The 17,957-nt window shown below is 40.8% G+C and overlaps 1 protein-coding gene across 1 annotated transcript in view; it reads right to left on the reverse strand.

The window, feature by feature from the left end:
* Positions 1-17,568, reverse strand: part of col22a1 (collagen, type XXII, alpha 1) — an 81,625-nt gene extending 64,057 nt beyond the window's left edge. Inside the window, exons 1-4 of the mRNA XM_074686026.1 lie at positions 17,478-17,568; positions 16,819-17,385; positions 10,693-10,773; positions 1,751-1,862 (exon numbers count right to left, since the gene is read on the reverse strand). Coding sequence (XP_074542127.1) covers positions 1,751-1,862; positions 10,693-10,773; positions 16,819-17,385; positions 17,478-17,568 — 851 coding nt within the window. The remainder of the gene's footprint in view (positions 1-1,750; positions 1,863-10,692; positions 10,774-16,818; positions 17,386-17,477) is intronic.
* Positions 17,569-17,957: the final 389 nt, after the last annotated feature.

Consider the following 17,957-nt stretch of genomic DNA (forward strand, 5'->3'; position numbering starts at 1 on the left):
TACGTCCAGAGTTAATTATTCACCCGCAGAGTCGACGTCACTGGTGTTTCAGTGTAAAGTGTGACCCTGTTAACTGGTGACGCTTGGCTGTTAATCACCATGTTAATCACTGATACTGTCGGTTGAGAGTCACCAGTTAGCATGGTCGCTAGTAACTCCAAAACACCATTGCTCTTTGACGGTAAAAACTTGATCCGCAAGCACTCATGTTCGTCCCCCACTAAAGGTCAATTATTATCCTTCTATTTGTCTCAGCTGGTGAATGTAACAAATAATGACATGATTTAGAAATCTTCAAACTACTTGTGGAGATCACACAATCAGGAATGTTAGGGTCATTTGTCATGCTTCTGTGGACTCATGCTCAAACTTTTTTTTTTCTTCTAAGGCCAGCCCAAGAGGGATGAGGACACACCTGACCAGACATGCCTATTTTTGCTCCCATTTTTTATCAGCTAAGAAGAAATGAAGACACCAACTGGACAAGAAATTCCTATTGCAACACATTATTTTTATTGTTTGTATTTTGCTATCTTTTCATTTCCTTGCATTATAATTGGTTTATTTTTTTTTGTTTGTTTGTTTTTGTGTCATTTGTATTTCAATATATTGTAATAAAAAGTCCTGCTAGACTTGCATTTTCATCCATTACTGACTACTTCTTCAAAGTACAGGTATAAAAACAATTATGGGGTTTTAAAGGTGGTGGGGCACTTTCACTACAACCAAAAGATAACCAAAAACTGACATTCCCTAAAGGTTAGGGGAAGGTTGAGAGATGTCACTTTAACCAAAAATATACGTCAAGGGAACGTTGGGAGAACTAAACATCTAACCAACACAGTATGTTTAGAAAACGTAACGTAAACTTTCCATGGGAATGTAGGGGCAACCTGAAATTAAACCCAAAGACACCCTTCCGGGAACGTCAGAGCTTTTGTTCCTAGAACATTCTGGGAACGAAAAATTGTTAGTAGGGACATCGCCTCTGTTGTACAGTATCTTTTCTAAAAACTGACCACAGAGCATCCGTACATTTTTATGCTGATAACAGGTTGAATTTAGTGTTTAGAAAACGCAAAGTCGTCTGAGTGAATGAAGCTAAACGGTGCTTCTGCGGTCAAGGCGCGTGTGCATCTTTAAGATGACGCCATAGACTGACAATCCCTCTATATTGTCCAACTATCAACTTTTATATTTTTCAGTCCCAAATGAATAAAGCATTATTATTCTGTTGTATTTTTTTGCAGGCTGGGCGTAGTTTTGTGGCTTCTTTCTATGACCCAGGTCTCAAACTCAGCAGTCTGTGTGCTCATCTTTGGTTTGGGAGGGTTTCTACTTTAACGACACGTTTATGTCTTATTCGTTCAGAGTTTGAACATGTGCACAGAAAATGTCAGAAACACTGAACAATTTGTGTGTTGAACTCCTCTCTGTGGGGTTGATCCAATTAAAATTGCCTTTCTCTGAATATCTGTCCACTTGCTGATGTCTTCCATCCACTCACTGGTTTCACACAGAGCTGGAAGTCATTTATCGTCCTTCAAAGTGAGATTTTATATTATTATTATTATTTTCTTGGGTAAAAACTGTTTTTTGGTGATGAACCTCCTCTTGTGCAGCTTGACAAACCATTGTACTCCACAGAACTTCTGTTGCAACAGTGGGAACACAGCCGCAGTAAAGTGGGTCATACTATTCTCAGACATTAGAAGTGTGTTGTTTGTAGTCTTGCAGGAAGGTCACTCACTCTGTTTGCTGTACGATCGGCATGGTGCCAAGGCGAACGTAGGAACTTTGGCCGTCATCCTCTCTGGTTCCCAGGATGTCTCTCACGTTGAAGTACTCCATCAGGTCAAACCCTGCAGCACAATGGTTAAATGGCCGAGTTTAAATAAACACAAGGGGCTCGTGAGTCACGAGGTTGAGTTATGGTCTTGTTAGATTTCTTGAGGCTTTATTGGGTCAGTACCACCACACCCTGCAGACTCTCTGTTTGTGGCTTCTGAAGGGAAAACAGTCTCAGTATTACTGAAAAATTGGAAAATAGAGCCATGTGTTGGCCTTTCAGATTGATTTGCTGCCAAAAGAGAAAAGAGTTACCATCACTGTGTGAGTCTGACAGTGTGTGCACGTGTGTGTGCATTGCTCTGCTCCGTGTGGCTTGAAGTGGTGTAACCACAGACCATATTTAGGTGGTTGAGAAAAGACACTCCCTTGTACAACAAACAAGTGCTGCTGCTATGGCGATGCCAGCGGCACGAGAGCTTGTAAAGCACTAAATCTGCCAGTTTGTCCAGCAGAGCTTGCTGAAAGCTGGTGGTCTTTGTTGGATGGACTGAGCACTTCTGAAAGCAGACTGTGCCAATCCTGAGCCAAGAGGATGAAGTCACACCCTGCGTGGCCTAGTTATGCAGCAAGATTGAAGAGGAAATGTGAGTTTTCCAGACGCAAAATTGACACAAGAGAGAGAAAACCAGAACATTACAGTGGGAATGTGAGCGTCATGTGGCAAAAGCTTCGTGGAAGTCATCAGACAAAACCTCGAAACAGGTGGAAAGAAACACATGCAGCTACTGTGTCACTGAGAGCCTCATAGCTCACTGAGGAAGTGAAGGAATTAACCAGCTACAGCTGATTCCTGTGTCATCAGGGGACTAATAATGTACCATCCTATTTTAATGACCACAGTTTTAGGAAGAAACGCTAAAGTATTGTTGCGTTTCTTACTCTAATTTACATGGAAACCATGTTCTGACCAAAAACACAAACTTTTGAAAACTGAACTGAACTGCTGAATGTACTGACTGCCTTTAACAAAATGTGCATCTGTTGCTCCACTTCTGCTCTTAGCATTCACCAATACACCAGATGATCGGCTCAACTCTACTTCAGTGGAGATCTACCAAAAGCTGCTTCTGGACAAGACATAAAGCGCCAACTACAGGCCTGGCATGCTTACTACAGCGTTTTCAGTCCCTCAGCTTTTCTGTGTGAACACAGATTTTTTTCTCTGCATTTTTGGGTGAAATGTTGTCACGTTGTTGTCGTCTAGGCAGGGCCTAGATGACTAAGCTCCCAATACCATTTCAGAAAAATTCTACTCTGGAGACCGTTTTCATAAGTTTCCATTTTAGGTCGGCTAAAACGCCATTCACGTTGAAGCAAGAGGCAAAACGCAACAATACTTTTGCGTTCCATCCTTAAACCATTGTCGTGTAAATGGCCCCTAACCTTAAAGTCAATAAAGTCATTGACCAGAGATCTCCTTGAGCCCTTTCTTCACATAGGTTCATTGGTTCCTTTGGATCATTGCCGTAGATGACCTGCTGCTGTGGAACTGACCTGACTCCAGCTGCTACGCCCATTAACAGTTTCACCATCATCACTCTAACACAAACTAACAAACTATGTCCATCACTCTTTCTCAAATCTCTTTATGGCCATGCCCCCATGTACCCAGGTATCTGGGAAACTATACATTTTTAAATGTTTAGGCCTGTCATCCACACAAACCTAAGGAAGAGGATTGTGGCCACTGAAAAAAAAATGATAAATACATACATGTCCATTTAAACAAAAAAAAATTACATCTTATGTATTTATTTATTTATTCGTTTATTTATTTTTTATTTATTTATTTATTTATTTTATTTTATTTATTTTATTTTTTTTTGGGGGGGGGGGGGTCTGTATTCTGAGGTAAAAGTCAAAATTCTGAGATCAAATTTAGAATTCCTACTTAAATTCCAGAATTGAGATGTCTTTTTATAGAATTTTGAGAAAAAAAAAGTCAGAATTTTGACTTTCATCTCAGAATTCTGCCTTAAAAAAAAGAAATGTAAAAAAAAATAAATAAATAAAGACTATTTTTTTCAGTTGCCCTAATCCCCAAGTGATGTACAAATGACAGTTTTACATCACTTTAAATAAAAATCTGAAAACTCCGGCCAAATTGAAGATTTGATTTCATCTGTATGTGGGGAAACAGAGTGTGGGTTCTCAAGCGACCCTGCTGAACTGTTCTGATTGGCTGGCACAGGTTTTACCTCTGAAGAACACTGACATGAATGGATTTGACATGCTTCGAACTGCACTCACTGGCAGATTCCCCCAGCTATGTGTGGATTATTGTATTCCTAAAAACAAATGAGGGGGGATATCTATTTTTGAAAATACCTGCAAACGTTTACACAAGGCCTGTAACTCTAGGCATTCTCAGCAGATGTCTGTCCAACACAAGTCTGGTTCTGCTCAAGGTTTCTGTCTGTTTGAGGAAGTCTGTTCTTACCACTGTAACTTATTAATAAATGCTGCAAAAGTCTCTGCTCATGGAGGGTGAAGATGAGATCAGACTCTTCTCTTGTCTTCACGTTGGATCTTTTTTAGTGTTATATCAATGTGAAAAGAAAGTCTTCCGATGATTTGAGACGGTAGAATTGTATATTAGAGTAGCTTAAGAAAGTCGTGCAGCTGTGTATTCGTTTGCCTAAAGTCTCTTTGTCACTGAGCTCACTTTGTGCACAGTCCCTCGCTGCACCGCTCTGTGGCTCTTCGCAGGCCATCTCAGAGCAGAGCTGTAATTTAGACTGGCTGTGTAAAGGGTATAATCAACCTTAAAAAGTTATTTTGGACAGCCAAAAGCGACCGAAGGGGCGAACTGCGGGAAAGCCAGATGAGTTCACCGACTGGGAAAAGGCAAACGCATGCACACAGCATTCTTTGATCGGAGCAGATGGCAGCATGTGTGCAGGAGATAGACGGTGAGATGCAAAGACACAGCGCAGCCTCCTGTGTGCGAGCAGTGCCCTGAGGGGTCAGACTAAACAACCCAAGTCTGACTCAAACCACAATCAGAGGCAAATAGTCCTGACGTCTATCACTGAGGATAACTCTCAGAGCGCTGGTGTAGATAGCTGAGTAATTATAATTGTACGGCTTCACACGCTGATGGTGTGATGATAATAAATATTGTCTGTCACTTTATCTCAACACATGACCATGGATGTCGCAAAGTGTGGCCACAGTTAGAGGCTTTTATAAAACCTCAGACATCTATGTCTTCTCAGGAAGCTTCAGACCACAGTGATAACACTCTGCCTGGTGGAGCCTGGTGCAGGTTTTGGCTCTCACATCCCATCACATCACCAGTCCGTGAGATTCTGCAGGTAGGTAAACCAATAAGCTCTCCCTTCCCAAGTTAAACCAAACCTTATTTCCTAAAAACAGGCTGAGTTGACCCTCTTCATGCTCTTCTTGTGACCCTATGAGAGCTGCTTCAATACAGAAATATATTTTCTAAATCAGGACTCTTAAATCATGGCAGTGAGTGAAGACACAAAAATGATTATAGTGCATTGTAACTCTTAGGGAACGCGATTCAATTTGTGGTGCTGGAAGCTGAACGTACTACTAGTAGAAAATGTGCATGATATATTTACTCTGTTTCACAATAATCCAGCTTTTGGTCACAAAAAAAGATTCAATCATGTAATTTCCTCTAAGCCAGAACTTTGGATTTGGATCGAAGTAAAGATAAATCAAACACAGCCCAACAAAGTGTACAAGGTGCTGACAGATGATGTACTAAGCTCACAAGTGTGATATGGACTGAAGGAAGCATCAGTGGCTCTCAGCGTTTGATTTAAAGTTTGTGCTGATTCCTTTGTGGTTCACAGGAAAGGCATAACCACATAATTAGCACTTTCCCCCGAGGAGAGGATCTGATATCATGTCTCTAAAGAGGGACTGCCAGCTATGATCAGAGGAAAACACTCATCTGCACCATACCGCCAAATCAGCCTCCCTGTGCTGGTCTTTACTTCATGAGGCCAAAGCTTTCTGCGCCCAGCTGTGGGAATACCCAGGCTCCACTGTCACACACATCTGCAGACTTATTCCTATGGTAAGGATGTTCAGATTCTTCTAAGGTCTTCTGGTTTCTACCTCCAAAGCAAAAGAGGACGGTTTACCGGAAGCTTGATCAGGTCAGGGTATTCCGATTTCTCATATTGTAAACAGGGATATAAAGTGACAGTGCTGGTTATTTACATATTTTCAAATGCCTACAAAGTTGTTTGTTGTAGAAATCCCTTAAACTGACTGCGAACTGATCAAAACACACATAAAAAAAAATAGCACAATGTCATCGTGAGATCCTCAATCATTAAACTGGTTAATGACACGTTGAAGGGGAAGTCCTCAAACACTAAGGTCTGCTCATAGCTCTACCCCCTGACAGGCCCCCAGAGAGTGGGCCAATCAGAGAGAATGGGGCTTGTGAAATGTGGAGCCTTAAAGAGACAGCAGCTAAAACTAAGTGTTTCAGACAAAGGCTGAAATAAGTGTTGTCTAAAACACCAGCGAGAGGAAAGGTGGACTTTTTTTCGAGCTGTGAATCACGTGAAGATACTACGGTGGGACATAATTAAGACTTTTAAAAAGTACAATAACCCCTGTTTGAGGAAGTACGTCAAGGTCTGGGCAATGGCCAGACATCTCATTGGGTTACAGACATAAACATACTCTATCTGTGGCATTGAAAAAGCTGCCATTTTGATGGCTTGGGATAGGGAAACTGCACCTAGTTGGTATGGGAATAAGTTCCAAGAAAGGATGGGTATCTATGAGACACATTTTAAGGGATTCCCTTATCAATTCCTCCTGTGAATTTTCTGCGTACAAAAAGTACAACAGTTCAATGAGTTTACAAGTACATAAATATGAAATTGGTCAATGGCTCTGGCTATCTCGATGTGAATAAATACTATATACATACTTTAAGGAGTTACTGTGATTTGTTTCTTTGATGAAAGTTGAAATTCTGTTTTAAAACCAAAGTTATATCAATGTATGCTAACAGCTAGCATATCAATGCAACTTCCCATATATACATCAGTGTTTTTTTAATATAACTTTTATTACATTAGGAGATGTAAAATGTGTTGAATGTATTGAACAAGAGTCTTTTGTGAGAGACTAATGTACATCTCTTTGTGCTTCTTAAGTAAAACTCCAAGCTAAAAATCCTGAATTGGCGTCTTCTTGGGAAACTGTTATCTATATGCTAAGCTAAGATAGCCAAATAGTTGACGTAAGGTCTGGCAGCTCTGGCGTAATGTAGAGACTCAACAAGGGAATTGTTCAGCATTAAGGCTAAAGATATCCATGGATTGAATCATTTCTGATTGATTCTTAACAGGAACCAGTTTTCAATGTCCATCCCTAGTTTCAGGCTTTCTCCAACCCTCAGATTGATTGTTCAGTAGTCAAAATGAAGGATTTGTCTGCATTACAGATGAATGTTATTCTTCCTGGTCATATTTAAAGTGAATTCCCCACTGGAGACTACACTGGCGTGATGGCTGAGATGCTGACTTTGCAGCTCAACAATGAACGAGATAATATGGACTGCTTTAACAAGTCAAAGTAACAGTAATGTATTACTAAAGCACCCCCCGTCTGGTTTCTTTTACATACCCATCAAATATGATGGGTATGTGTGCCAGACAAATTATGTGAGGACTCAAACTTTGTAAAACACAGATTTTTCTGCTCTGACATCTCTCTTTCCATGGAGCTCTGCGTAACAGGAGTCCAAACAGGCCGGTCTGAGCATCTGTTTTTCCTCTCAGTATGATGGATGTGGGTGGGAGACATGGACAGGAACTCAGCTCCCCAAAGACGCACTTATAAAAACATCCGACCTTTCTGGATAAACCATATTCTGGAGTTCTGAGAAAGCTTTCACGCAGCAGGTTGGAGATTAACGCATGATGAAAGGTAGGCTGTATGCTACACTGTGTAGACAACTGGTTAAACCCTGAACTCTGACCACCTGAAGGAGGATTCCCCTGATCTGTCCTTACACGTCCGAACAAGCTTCCCTCCCAAGAGGAATGGTTTGGTATTCTGGGAAATGGCTTCATAGCTGCTAATGTTTTGAACATTATAAGGTATGTACACTGTGTACAACAACACTTCTCTTTGCTAGTTCCTCAGATAAGAAAGCGAGTCCCTGCTCTTTGAATTGAAGGTCTCCTCTTTTATTCTTTTAACTCATCCACTGCTTCGGTCTAGACTGTCATGATACAGACCTAATAAATAAATTTCAGCAACTCATGGACACAAATACCTCATTTAAAGCAGGGAGCCATCCAAAAAAGCAGCTGGTTTGAGTGTCACAACGCAAAATCAAAACATCAAGTCCAACTTCTAGAGTTTTGCTCAGTTACTTAGCACTAGCTTCCACCTGCTTCCCAAAGTGACAACACATCGTGTTCAGTAAACATTTAGCTCTTATGTGAATTATATGTGAAATTTGAAGCAGACTGGACTTTACATGAAGGAGCCACAATGACTTCCCGGTTAATAGTGCGACATTAGGTTTTGATGTGGCGTCAAAGAGACATCCTTTGGCTGTGTTCACACTGCACACTTAGAAGTGCCCTGAATCTGATTTTTTTGCTCAGATGTGACCCATATCTGCTTTGTTTCTGGCAGTGTCAACAGCACAAGTCTCATTGATGCTGATATTTTCAGCAATACATATCAGATTATTTGTAAGGTGACCACAGTCTGAATAACCAATTTAATTTAAAGCAACCTGACATCATTGACATCAAGTTCTGTGCTGTAGACAAAAACAGAAGCAGGAGTCATACCTTGAGTCCTTTTAACTTCCAGCTCAAAAATTTGATAGCTGCTGCCACTGACTGTTTTTGACATAAGAATGTAAATGAGACTACCAGCTGCCACCATGTTCGTTTCTGTAAACACTGTTCTGTACATAGCGTCATTAATGTTCAGTAGCATGAGCTGTCAACACTGCAGTCCGCAGAAACGCATTTAAAAATGTAATTTAAACCAAACTAAAGCCAAACTAAAAATCAGAATTGAGCATTTTTACCTCTTCTGGATCATGGCAATGTATTGCACATGAATGCTTCTGCTCAGACTCAGCAGATGTTGGACAGTGTGTATCATGGAGCTCTGAGATTTTATTACAAACTCTGGTTTTTCTAACTCATCACTGTACCTTATACTCTAAAGTCAGTTGGACTTCTTCAAATTCATGTTGTCTTGGACATTGGTCGAAACTAAATTTGGATAGAAGGCCTGAATGTTGTTTGCTCCTTTTGTGTGGAATAATCTGCAGATTGACTTTAGCTGCAAAACTTTGTGTCTCTGAATGTTTTAAAATCTGCAGTGATGACACTTAAATACAGGCTTTCTGAATGTCATTGTTTTAATTAATAACTTCCTAACTTAGTTGTTCTGTACTGAGTCTGTAAGACTGTTTGCTGTAACTGTGTAATGCTGCCATTCTTCTTCAGGTCTCCCTTGAAAAAGAGATATCCTGGAATTAAATAAAAGGCCTGCAGTATGAACGCAGGCCTTAATGCTTCTAAGGGACAAGAAATCCTTTGATAACTCTCCATCCTCAATGTGTGTACAACACACAAACCAATTTTGAGCTTGATGGGATAAAAACCTCTGATGAGCTACTTGAAACACATACCCTGTAAACTGGGCAATCATAATGTCAAATCAAAACAGCTGACTTTCTGTTGGGTTTTGGAAGTTGTTGCAAGAGGATTTTTTTTTTTCTTAAGTTCTCAACCTGAACCATATGCCTACATATTTTTAGCACTGTATGTTAAACCATGTTGTGAGGTTGAAATTTGTAAATTTAAGAGGGCACTATTGAGGAATTTTGTCACAGGACCAACAAAGTATTAAATGTTTTACCAAGCATGACATATGTGCCAAATTTGGAATTGTTGGCACATTAAAGGTACAGAATTTGGGGAAGAAACATTTGGATTACTGTAGGATCCTCAATGACCCTGTGGTCAGGCTTGTGCCCTGAAAATGAGACCTGAGTAAAGAGTAAAAAAATCAGATTGAGGTAAAATAACTTGTTCAGTTTCTTGTGTTGTGCAGAAAGTGACAACTAAACTCAGCTTTGTCTTTTATATGTTGAAATAAGACTTTTTTTTCTGGACCTGTCTGGTGAATGTGGATCATATTAAAAGCTCTGTTAGGACCATCTCTCTGGGGGTTGCAGTGAAACCTACGGTGAGGGTCAGTAGCTTCACACCAGAACTGTTTCAAGATCAACTGTAAAGTCCTTAAAGTGCATTTCAGTCTAATGAGCCACTTTTACTTATTAAAAAACATAACCCTTGCTCAGATTCTAGTTTTTGCAGTGTGCATGGTATTTAACAGACTAATTCTCCAAACTTGCAAGGCATCTTGTCACTTAAAAATAATATAACACAGAAACAGATGGCAGCAGTCTGAAATAGAGTTCAGCAATTCTGAAAATCATCAGCTTACTTTCCAGAATGAAAAAAAAAACTGTGGTTTTAAACTCAGAAAATGCTGGCAAATTCAAACCTGATATTCAGTTTTATTTTTGCAAATGCTGAGATTTTATAACAGCAGAAAGCTGAACGAAAAAAAAAAAATGTGCCAAAATAGTCATGAATAAAAACAATTTCAATCCAATCAGAATGAAAGAGAATACATTTGACTGCTTGAATCGATGCATATAAAATTCTCTCTTTGTGTGTCTGATGTAAAAAAGTAAAGTGTGGGGGTGTAGGAAATGCTTTGCGCTGACTTTGTGGTAGACAAGAATTTCCATCTCTGCATGTTTCTGTTGGAAAAGCAGCACTTTGCACATACCTGGAACCTCTTCAAGACCATAACTGGTGCTGTTGGGCTTAAAGCGATCAGGTTGGACCTTCATGTTGGGACACAGGACATCTGGAGATGGAAGACAATGGGTCAGTTAGATTTGATGTGATGATGATGATGATGATGTGTAAGGAACAAGGTGTAGGCAAAGAAATCTGTTCAAACACTTTCCTGGTAACCTTAGACCTCCCTGTCAGGAATATAATCATGTGCTGTGTTTTTTTTGTTTTGTTTTTTCTTTTTACACGAAGCAGTCATTCAGAAAACTGCAGACTAAAACGGTGGGAAGTCCTGAATTGTTTCAGGAAATGACCTCATTGAAAAACAGTGCTGCACTGATATGTGATCTGAAAAGCACCAAGTAGACAGACTGCCCTCTATTCCTCCTGTCTGACATTTGGGGAGTGGAGGTATGAAGGTGGTGTTTGGGGGCAGACACATCTACAAACTCAAGGAGCTGTAACAGTTACAGCTTTAGCACAGACGTATCACAGTGTGAAAGGAGACTTGGTCAGGATAACAGTGTCTCCTTAACAAATTCCTGTTTAGTTGACTGGATGTACATGTTGTCAAATAAATAAAACTGGCTTTCACCACTGCTGATGAATTTCTTGAATGGCTGTCACAACACTGAAAGGAGTAAAAACTGAATCTTTTTCCATATGAAATATTATCTCTAGCCTGTGTCTGTTGTTACCGAAGCTGCTTTGATGAAGAGGTTTAATTTCTATATTTACTTATTTTTTGTTACATATGAAAAACAGATCAAACCTCAGTCCACAGAAAAGAGTTCAGAGAGTTCACCCTCAGACCATAAGATGAGGTCAAAGAGTTAGCTTCTGTTAGCATCATATTTGTAAACTGTGGCTAAAACATCACTGTCAGTCAGTGTGTTTCACTTCTTAAGAAAGAGTCAGGTGTGTGTTTGTTTTGGAACAAATTTTCTTTGATCAAGACAACCTTTTACCGGACACAACACAACAAGGTAAGGTATTTATCAGTACAGTTATGTGGCGCTGTTATTTGAAATGTGACTCAAAGCAAACGTAACTTTAACCGTAGGTCAGTAGCCAGCTTTATGTAGCACTACTAGCAGCCAGATGCTACAACGTATCTGTAGGCTAACTTTTCAGCAAGCAAACTGTCTGTTCATATAGTAGTTCAGTAGCCGTCTGCACATAGCGCTACTGACAGCTCAGTGCTGTGAGACAAGTCTGTAATGTGTAACGTTAGTGAATCCTGGTTCTGTCCTGCCAGTCATCTACCAATCAGAGCTAATGTAACCTCACTTTTCATTTTATTGATAGACTCTCAAGTTTGAACAGACCACTGCAGAATAACTGCCGGCTGTGGGTTGGAATGAACATTAGCACAAACAGATTAGCTCCTGTGTTAGCCTTTAGCTCGTGCTCTATCTCTGTCCTGTTTATCTTTCTTCCCTAAGAGCTACCTACAGAGAAGCACTTGCTTCATTGGCGAGTGCTTAAACCATAGACTTGGCAATAAATGGACATAGTCTTTGTGACGTCACCCATTTGTTTTGACAGCAATTTCTGTTTTTGGAATTGGGGCAGGCTTTAAGTCTCATAATGTCGGGGATACACCAGATGCATCTGTTTCATTGCCTGATGACTGCGTGCTCTCTCATTTGTTAACTCACGCTGGCTGCGTGTTTAGTCCAGGATATTGCAGGACCATTATACAGCTGGAGTCTCAGAACAGCAGAGTTCCCGCACTTCCCACTCGATTGGTGAGCCTCTCTGAATTCATGGCGGCCTTTAACACCTCATACCTTTTGACTCCTGGTCTGTCTGTGCTCATTTTAATTGTTTGCTGCTGTTGTAGTCAAATTAATTATCATTTGGTTTTGGGTAAACTTGTGAATTTAACACCTTATAAACTGCCGAAGAAGAAAAATATTCACCCATAGTGTGTGCCGTTGGTGAAATTAGCAATTCGAAGGGAGAATTAATTGAACCGCGGTGTAAGCATGTTTGTCTTTGATGTAAAATCATCTCAGTGTGTACATGGTTTACAGTACTTCTGGAGCCAGACTCTATTTGCTACTCGACGAACTGCAGCTTTAGCACTTCTGCATTGCCTCATGTTCATATATGAACCCCTAAAAAATGGCTGCTCCTTAAGAAAAAGCTCAATGTGTGTCATGGTTTACTGAAACAATATGGCACATGCAGACTCAGCAACACTACAGAGTTAAAGGTACTGGCCCTCATATATCAAACATGACCAAAAACTGGGTTCACGCTCATAGGCTTTTATCAATCTGAACACTTTTGACCTCACACTACTTTGAGAGATGCTAGGTTGAGCTCAGCATTTCCAATACAGCCCTATTCTACGATGGGCTTCAGGACTCTGCATCAGAATAGGTGACCTTTTTATGATAAGGCAAATAAAACGTCACAGGCTCAGAATTTTTTTTTTTTTCAGGAATTAGGATAGTGGTCAAAAATCTCAGAGCTCTGATATTTTAAAGTCTAGCAAATAAAATTTGATCTACCTGTGTGTCTTGATACAGCAGCATAAATATCCAGACAAGCCAGAACCCACTGACAGTCATTCACAATGTGTCGCCTTCCTGTCAATTCCATATGGTATCATCATATTTCACATAAGTAAACTGGGTTTGACAGCAGACCAGAGTCTTGTCATCAGTTAAATGCATCTGTTAAGAGGACCTTCTCATTTGGGCTAATATTAGCTCAGCAATGTGACGGCATGTTGACCATCAGTCCTAAATATCATCTGGGCCAAAACTATCAGAGTGGCACTCCCTGTTGCCAACTTCTCAGTGAGCAAAGTAGCTGTTGACTATCCCAGAAGTTGCCAAAAGTGGCTAAATTATATCACCTAATTTGCATGATAAGCCATGTAACTGTCATAGACGGTAGGAGACTCCTGAAGTTCGCCTGTGAGTGGTTTGGACAGAAGAGGGGCCCACGGCAGCACCCGCTGCCCACTGAGAAGATCACAACGTGCTTCAAGTCCGAAACTCCAGAAAAGTTGCTGAATTTTTTGCTAGTTGCTCTTTTGATAAAGTAGTTCACTAGAGAGGCCAGAAAAGTCACTAAATATTAGGGATGGGTACCAAATTATTTTGCCTTTACCCTAATACTGTTAATATGTTAATCTGAACAGTCTGCTTTGGTCCATTACACCTTAAATATTCTTAAAATGTTTATATCTGTATAGTTTGCTCTGGTTCATTACACTTACTTATTGTTAATATGTTAACTCATTTAGTCAGCTACAATTTATCCCACTCCATCTTATCTTACTGTGTTGTTGTTAATTAGTTTTTCATACTTTGTGTGTGATACTTCAATGTTTCATATACTGCTCTTACTTCCCACTTGTTGTATGCTGTAAAAAAATAATTTCCCCTCTGGGGATCGATAAAGTTTTATCTTATCTTATCTTATCTTATCTTATCTTATCTTATCTTATCTTATCTTATCTTATCTTATCAAATTAGGTATTTTTATAGGTACCAACTGAACCCCGTCTCTAGTACTAAGGACTAATTCACATAAAATGAAAAGGACCCATGTTTAGGTACCTGAATGCATCCTTGTGACTGTGAGAGTTGAAGAGTAGGTGATTTTCCATACTGGACATGAACACAGCATTGCAAGTTTATACTGAAGAACAGATGTGTTATATCGAAAAACTTTGGGATTTTATTATTTGAAAAACTAGTATTTATTTCCACATAAACAAACAAAAGTAAAGAAACTTGGTACCGTTGAGTACCAATACCAATTGCCAGGTACTGGGCATCGGTACTGTATTGTTTCAAATGTGAAAGGTACCCATCCCTACTAAATATATCAACAAAGTCGCTAAGTTGGCAACGCTGGTGGCACTACAGCTCCCCAAATGAATATAGTATTACTCTGTCAGGGAAGCTTTAAACACTTGCAGGATTCATTATGAGAACACCACTGTTGCTAAGTTCTGAGCATAACTAAAGCTAAGAAGCTAGCTGGATTGTCTGCCATAAGTTTTATCCTAGCACAAAAAGGAAGGCAGTTTATCTTTGTAGATTATTTCTTTGTTAAAATGCTTTTTGGTAATAAATCCTGTACTGTTGGGAAATCTGTTACATCTGGTAAATGTTGCCATGTGATGTGGGATAAGCAGCAGGGCTGAGCGTGAGGGTTGCGCCCATGAAAAATGTGCCAAATCTTCTTTGCTAATGCCAAACAGCTTATTCTGCCATTGACTCTTGCTTGGTGTTTTGGATAGTTGAAGTCTGAGGAAACATGAAATATTAGCTATTTATTCATTTCACAAGCAGGAGCCTCAGCAGCCAATCAGGTACCTGGTTGTTAGCACCTGGGGGTACCAGAAGCTCAAAGAAAAACTCAAAAGCAACCTCTCCCTTTTTGCTCATTTTTTTTTTTTTTAAATTCTGCCTTGTGCTGAAATGAAAGGACTGCTGTTTAGCTGATATGCAAAGATCTCTTATTATGTCCATAAGATCAGGTCTGTAAATAAGTGGCACTGCGTCACTCCTTTTTAAAGACGATGTTATTGCACAGCCCTGAGACTGAGCAGGCTGCACAGCTGAACTACTCCCTGCAGTTGTGGCCCAAAAGCTATAATTTAGGGATGTGACTGTGAGTTAAAATGGATGCAATGTCAAAGCTGCCTTTGGAAATGATGTCTCAGATGGACTTAGTATCAGCGCAGACTTCACCTTTACACACTTAATGACCACCATTTTTACCATCGAGGAGAGATTCCAAGTAGTCACACTGTTAAAGGTGTTTTTTCCTTTATAATGACAGCTGATCTGTTTTAATGGTGTTGCTGTTAAAGGAGAGCTGTGACACTGGAGTCCTTTGTCCCTGGGGTCATGTAAGGTCAAGTGTGTGATCTGATCTGTAGGTGAGGCCACACATGATCTCATGAGCCAGTGCAGCAGATAATAAGTAGTGGCATTTTTAAACCTATAGATTAAAAGGTGAAAACATCTCACATGGACGCTGCAAAGACTGCACTGGACCCACTTGAAACATTAGGGCTGTAATTTTCTGGGTGGAAATAACTCGTCCTGCTGGGCGAACCAGTTGTACTGACCACTGACATACTTAGAGACGCTCTGTGTATTTAGAGATTACAGAAAGTAAACACTGGAAATATGTCTCTGAGTAAAAAATAACCTTTGCTCACTTCTGCAGAGTCTTTAGCTCTAAACTTGTTTGCGTGGGGTTTTAAAGATATGAAAAGCTGCGTTATTGGCTGACAGATTGAAAGTCTGAGTCAAGGAGTGAGGTCAAAGGTCAGGAGCTTTGAAATAAATCACCTGGCAGATCTAGCTCTGGGTAATATGATACACCCTCCCTCAAAGAGTGCATTGGATTCTGAATAACACTTTCTTCACAGGAGCTTCTACTTGTGTGAGGATTTAAAGCTAGATTAAAGTGACAGCCTGAACCATGCAATCATGTCACTTCCGTTTTCCCTGTCACTGTTTGCGGCGAGGACACATGGCATCCTTTTCTTCACTGACGGACTTATTTTAGGCAGGAATTTAAAGCGTCGGAGTGCAAAGCATCCATCTACTCCACGAGAATACTCACAAGCAGATAGTTTTCCACACAGCTACTGGGCACCGTGAAGCTGTAACCTTTATTTTTATGCCTGTTTGAGCTAATTCGTCTGGCTGTGTAAGCCTGTGTTGAAAGATTTTCACAGCGCACTGGAGGAAAACCCATTGAGGTTAGCTTAAGACATGCTTTCCAGTGCTAAACACCTCTGCAGCAGAGTAGCAGTCAAAAAGCAGCTACACCACAGAAATGTCCTGGTTAGAGAGCTGTCATTTACAAGCCAATTTCTGCTGCAGCCCCCTCCCGCTTCACATCCAGTCAGAAAGAAGCTGTGATAACTCTGCATGCAAGGGCAGCTGCTCTTTGTGGTCGGGGTGGGGTTTTGTGGTGAGGGTCTTTCCTCGGTTTACTTCTGAAGGGTTAAAATAAGAGTCTAATTTGATCAAGTGTTCATTGAGGGAGAGGCTCCCTCCTCAAACAGAAACCATGTGTCATGCAGTGAGTGACGTGTTGGCTCTGAGCCTGATGGCCGACTTACTCTCACACAGCCTCCTCCTCAGCCTGCCCCTGATCTTGTCAATGGCATTGAAGTCGGTCACATGGAAGACGTGGGCATTCTTTGGCTCGGCTGCGATCTCCTCCAGCTCCACCTTCAAAGCCTCCCCGATGCCCACTGCGAACATCCGGATTCCAGCTTTGGCAGCTTCTTTAGACGGCTCCAGAACGTAATCCTGGCTTCTGCCGTCTGTGAGGAGGATGGCCACCTTCTGAATCCCTCTGGCTGCCGGCCTCGCTCCGTTGCGCTCTGTGAAGATGTTGGCGGTGGTGTAGCTGATAGCATCCCCAGTCATTGTATTCCCCCCCAGGTAGCGTATGTTACGGGCAGCTCTCTTCACATCCTCCAGGGTCCGGTGTCTCCCTAAGTTGAACTCAGTGGTTGGTCGGTCACTGTAGCGCACCACTGCAACGCGTGTCTTATCAGGTGCTACATCAAAAGACTCGACAAGGTTGGCCACCCATTGCCGGATCTTCTCGAAATTCTCTTTTCCAACACTGGATGACGTATCCAGGATGAACGCCAAGTCATAGTGGACATTTTTACATCCTGTCACAAACAAATACAGAGGAGAAGTCACAAACAGACAGTCCAAGGTCTACCACAGGAGCTGTAACGGTGAGCAATCCTAATGGTCTTACCTGCCCTCTGTGCCTCCACTGTCTCACCAGAAAGAGTCAAGACCAGGATGACAAAGACCAGGGTGATCCTTAATCCCAGTCGTAATTCCATCTCAGCCTTCCTTTCAGTTTCTCTTGTTTACTTTTATTACAACCATCAAGCTGTCCAAGTCTGTGGAAGGTTGAGTAAAAACATCAGTTATCCATCACGCAGACTCAGACCCTACAGTCAGTAATCCTACTTTATAAACTCACATAGTTCAAAGTCTAAATTCAACGTTCAAAGATGTCCCTTGTGGAAATTTCTCTCCAACTGTGAAACAAAAATGGATGAAGTACTTCCTGGTGTGCAGGGAAATTGCTGTTAAAAAAAAAAAACAGGCCGCCTGCTGTGGATGGTTTCAGGAAAGACACGTTGACTCTTCCAAGAAAATAATCCTTTATCTCACTCCCCCTTATGTCTCTGATTGCTTCTTGTAGAGATTTATTTCTGCTATGGAA

The sequence above is a fragment of the Halichoeres trimaculatus genome, unplaced genomic scaffold (assembly GCF_033239565.1).
Source record: "Halichoeres trimaculatus isolate MK-OKI-2021-1 unplaced genomic scaffold, fHalTri1.1 fHalTri1_scaffold_14, whole genome shotgun sequence".
NCBI classification, from domain to species: Eukaryota; Metazoa; Chordata; class Actinopteri; order Labriformes; family Labridae; genus Halichoeres; species Halichoeres trimaculatus.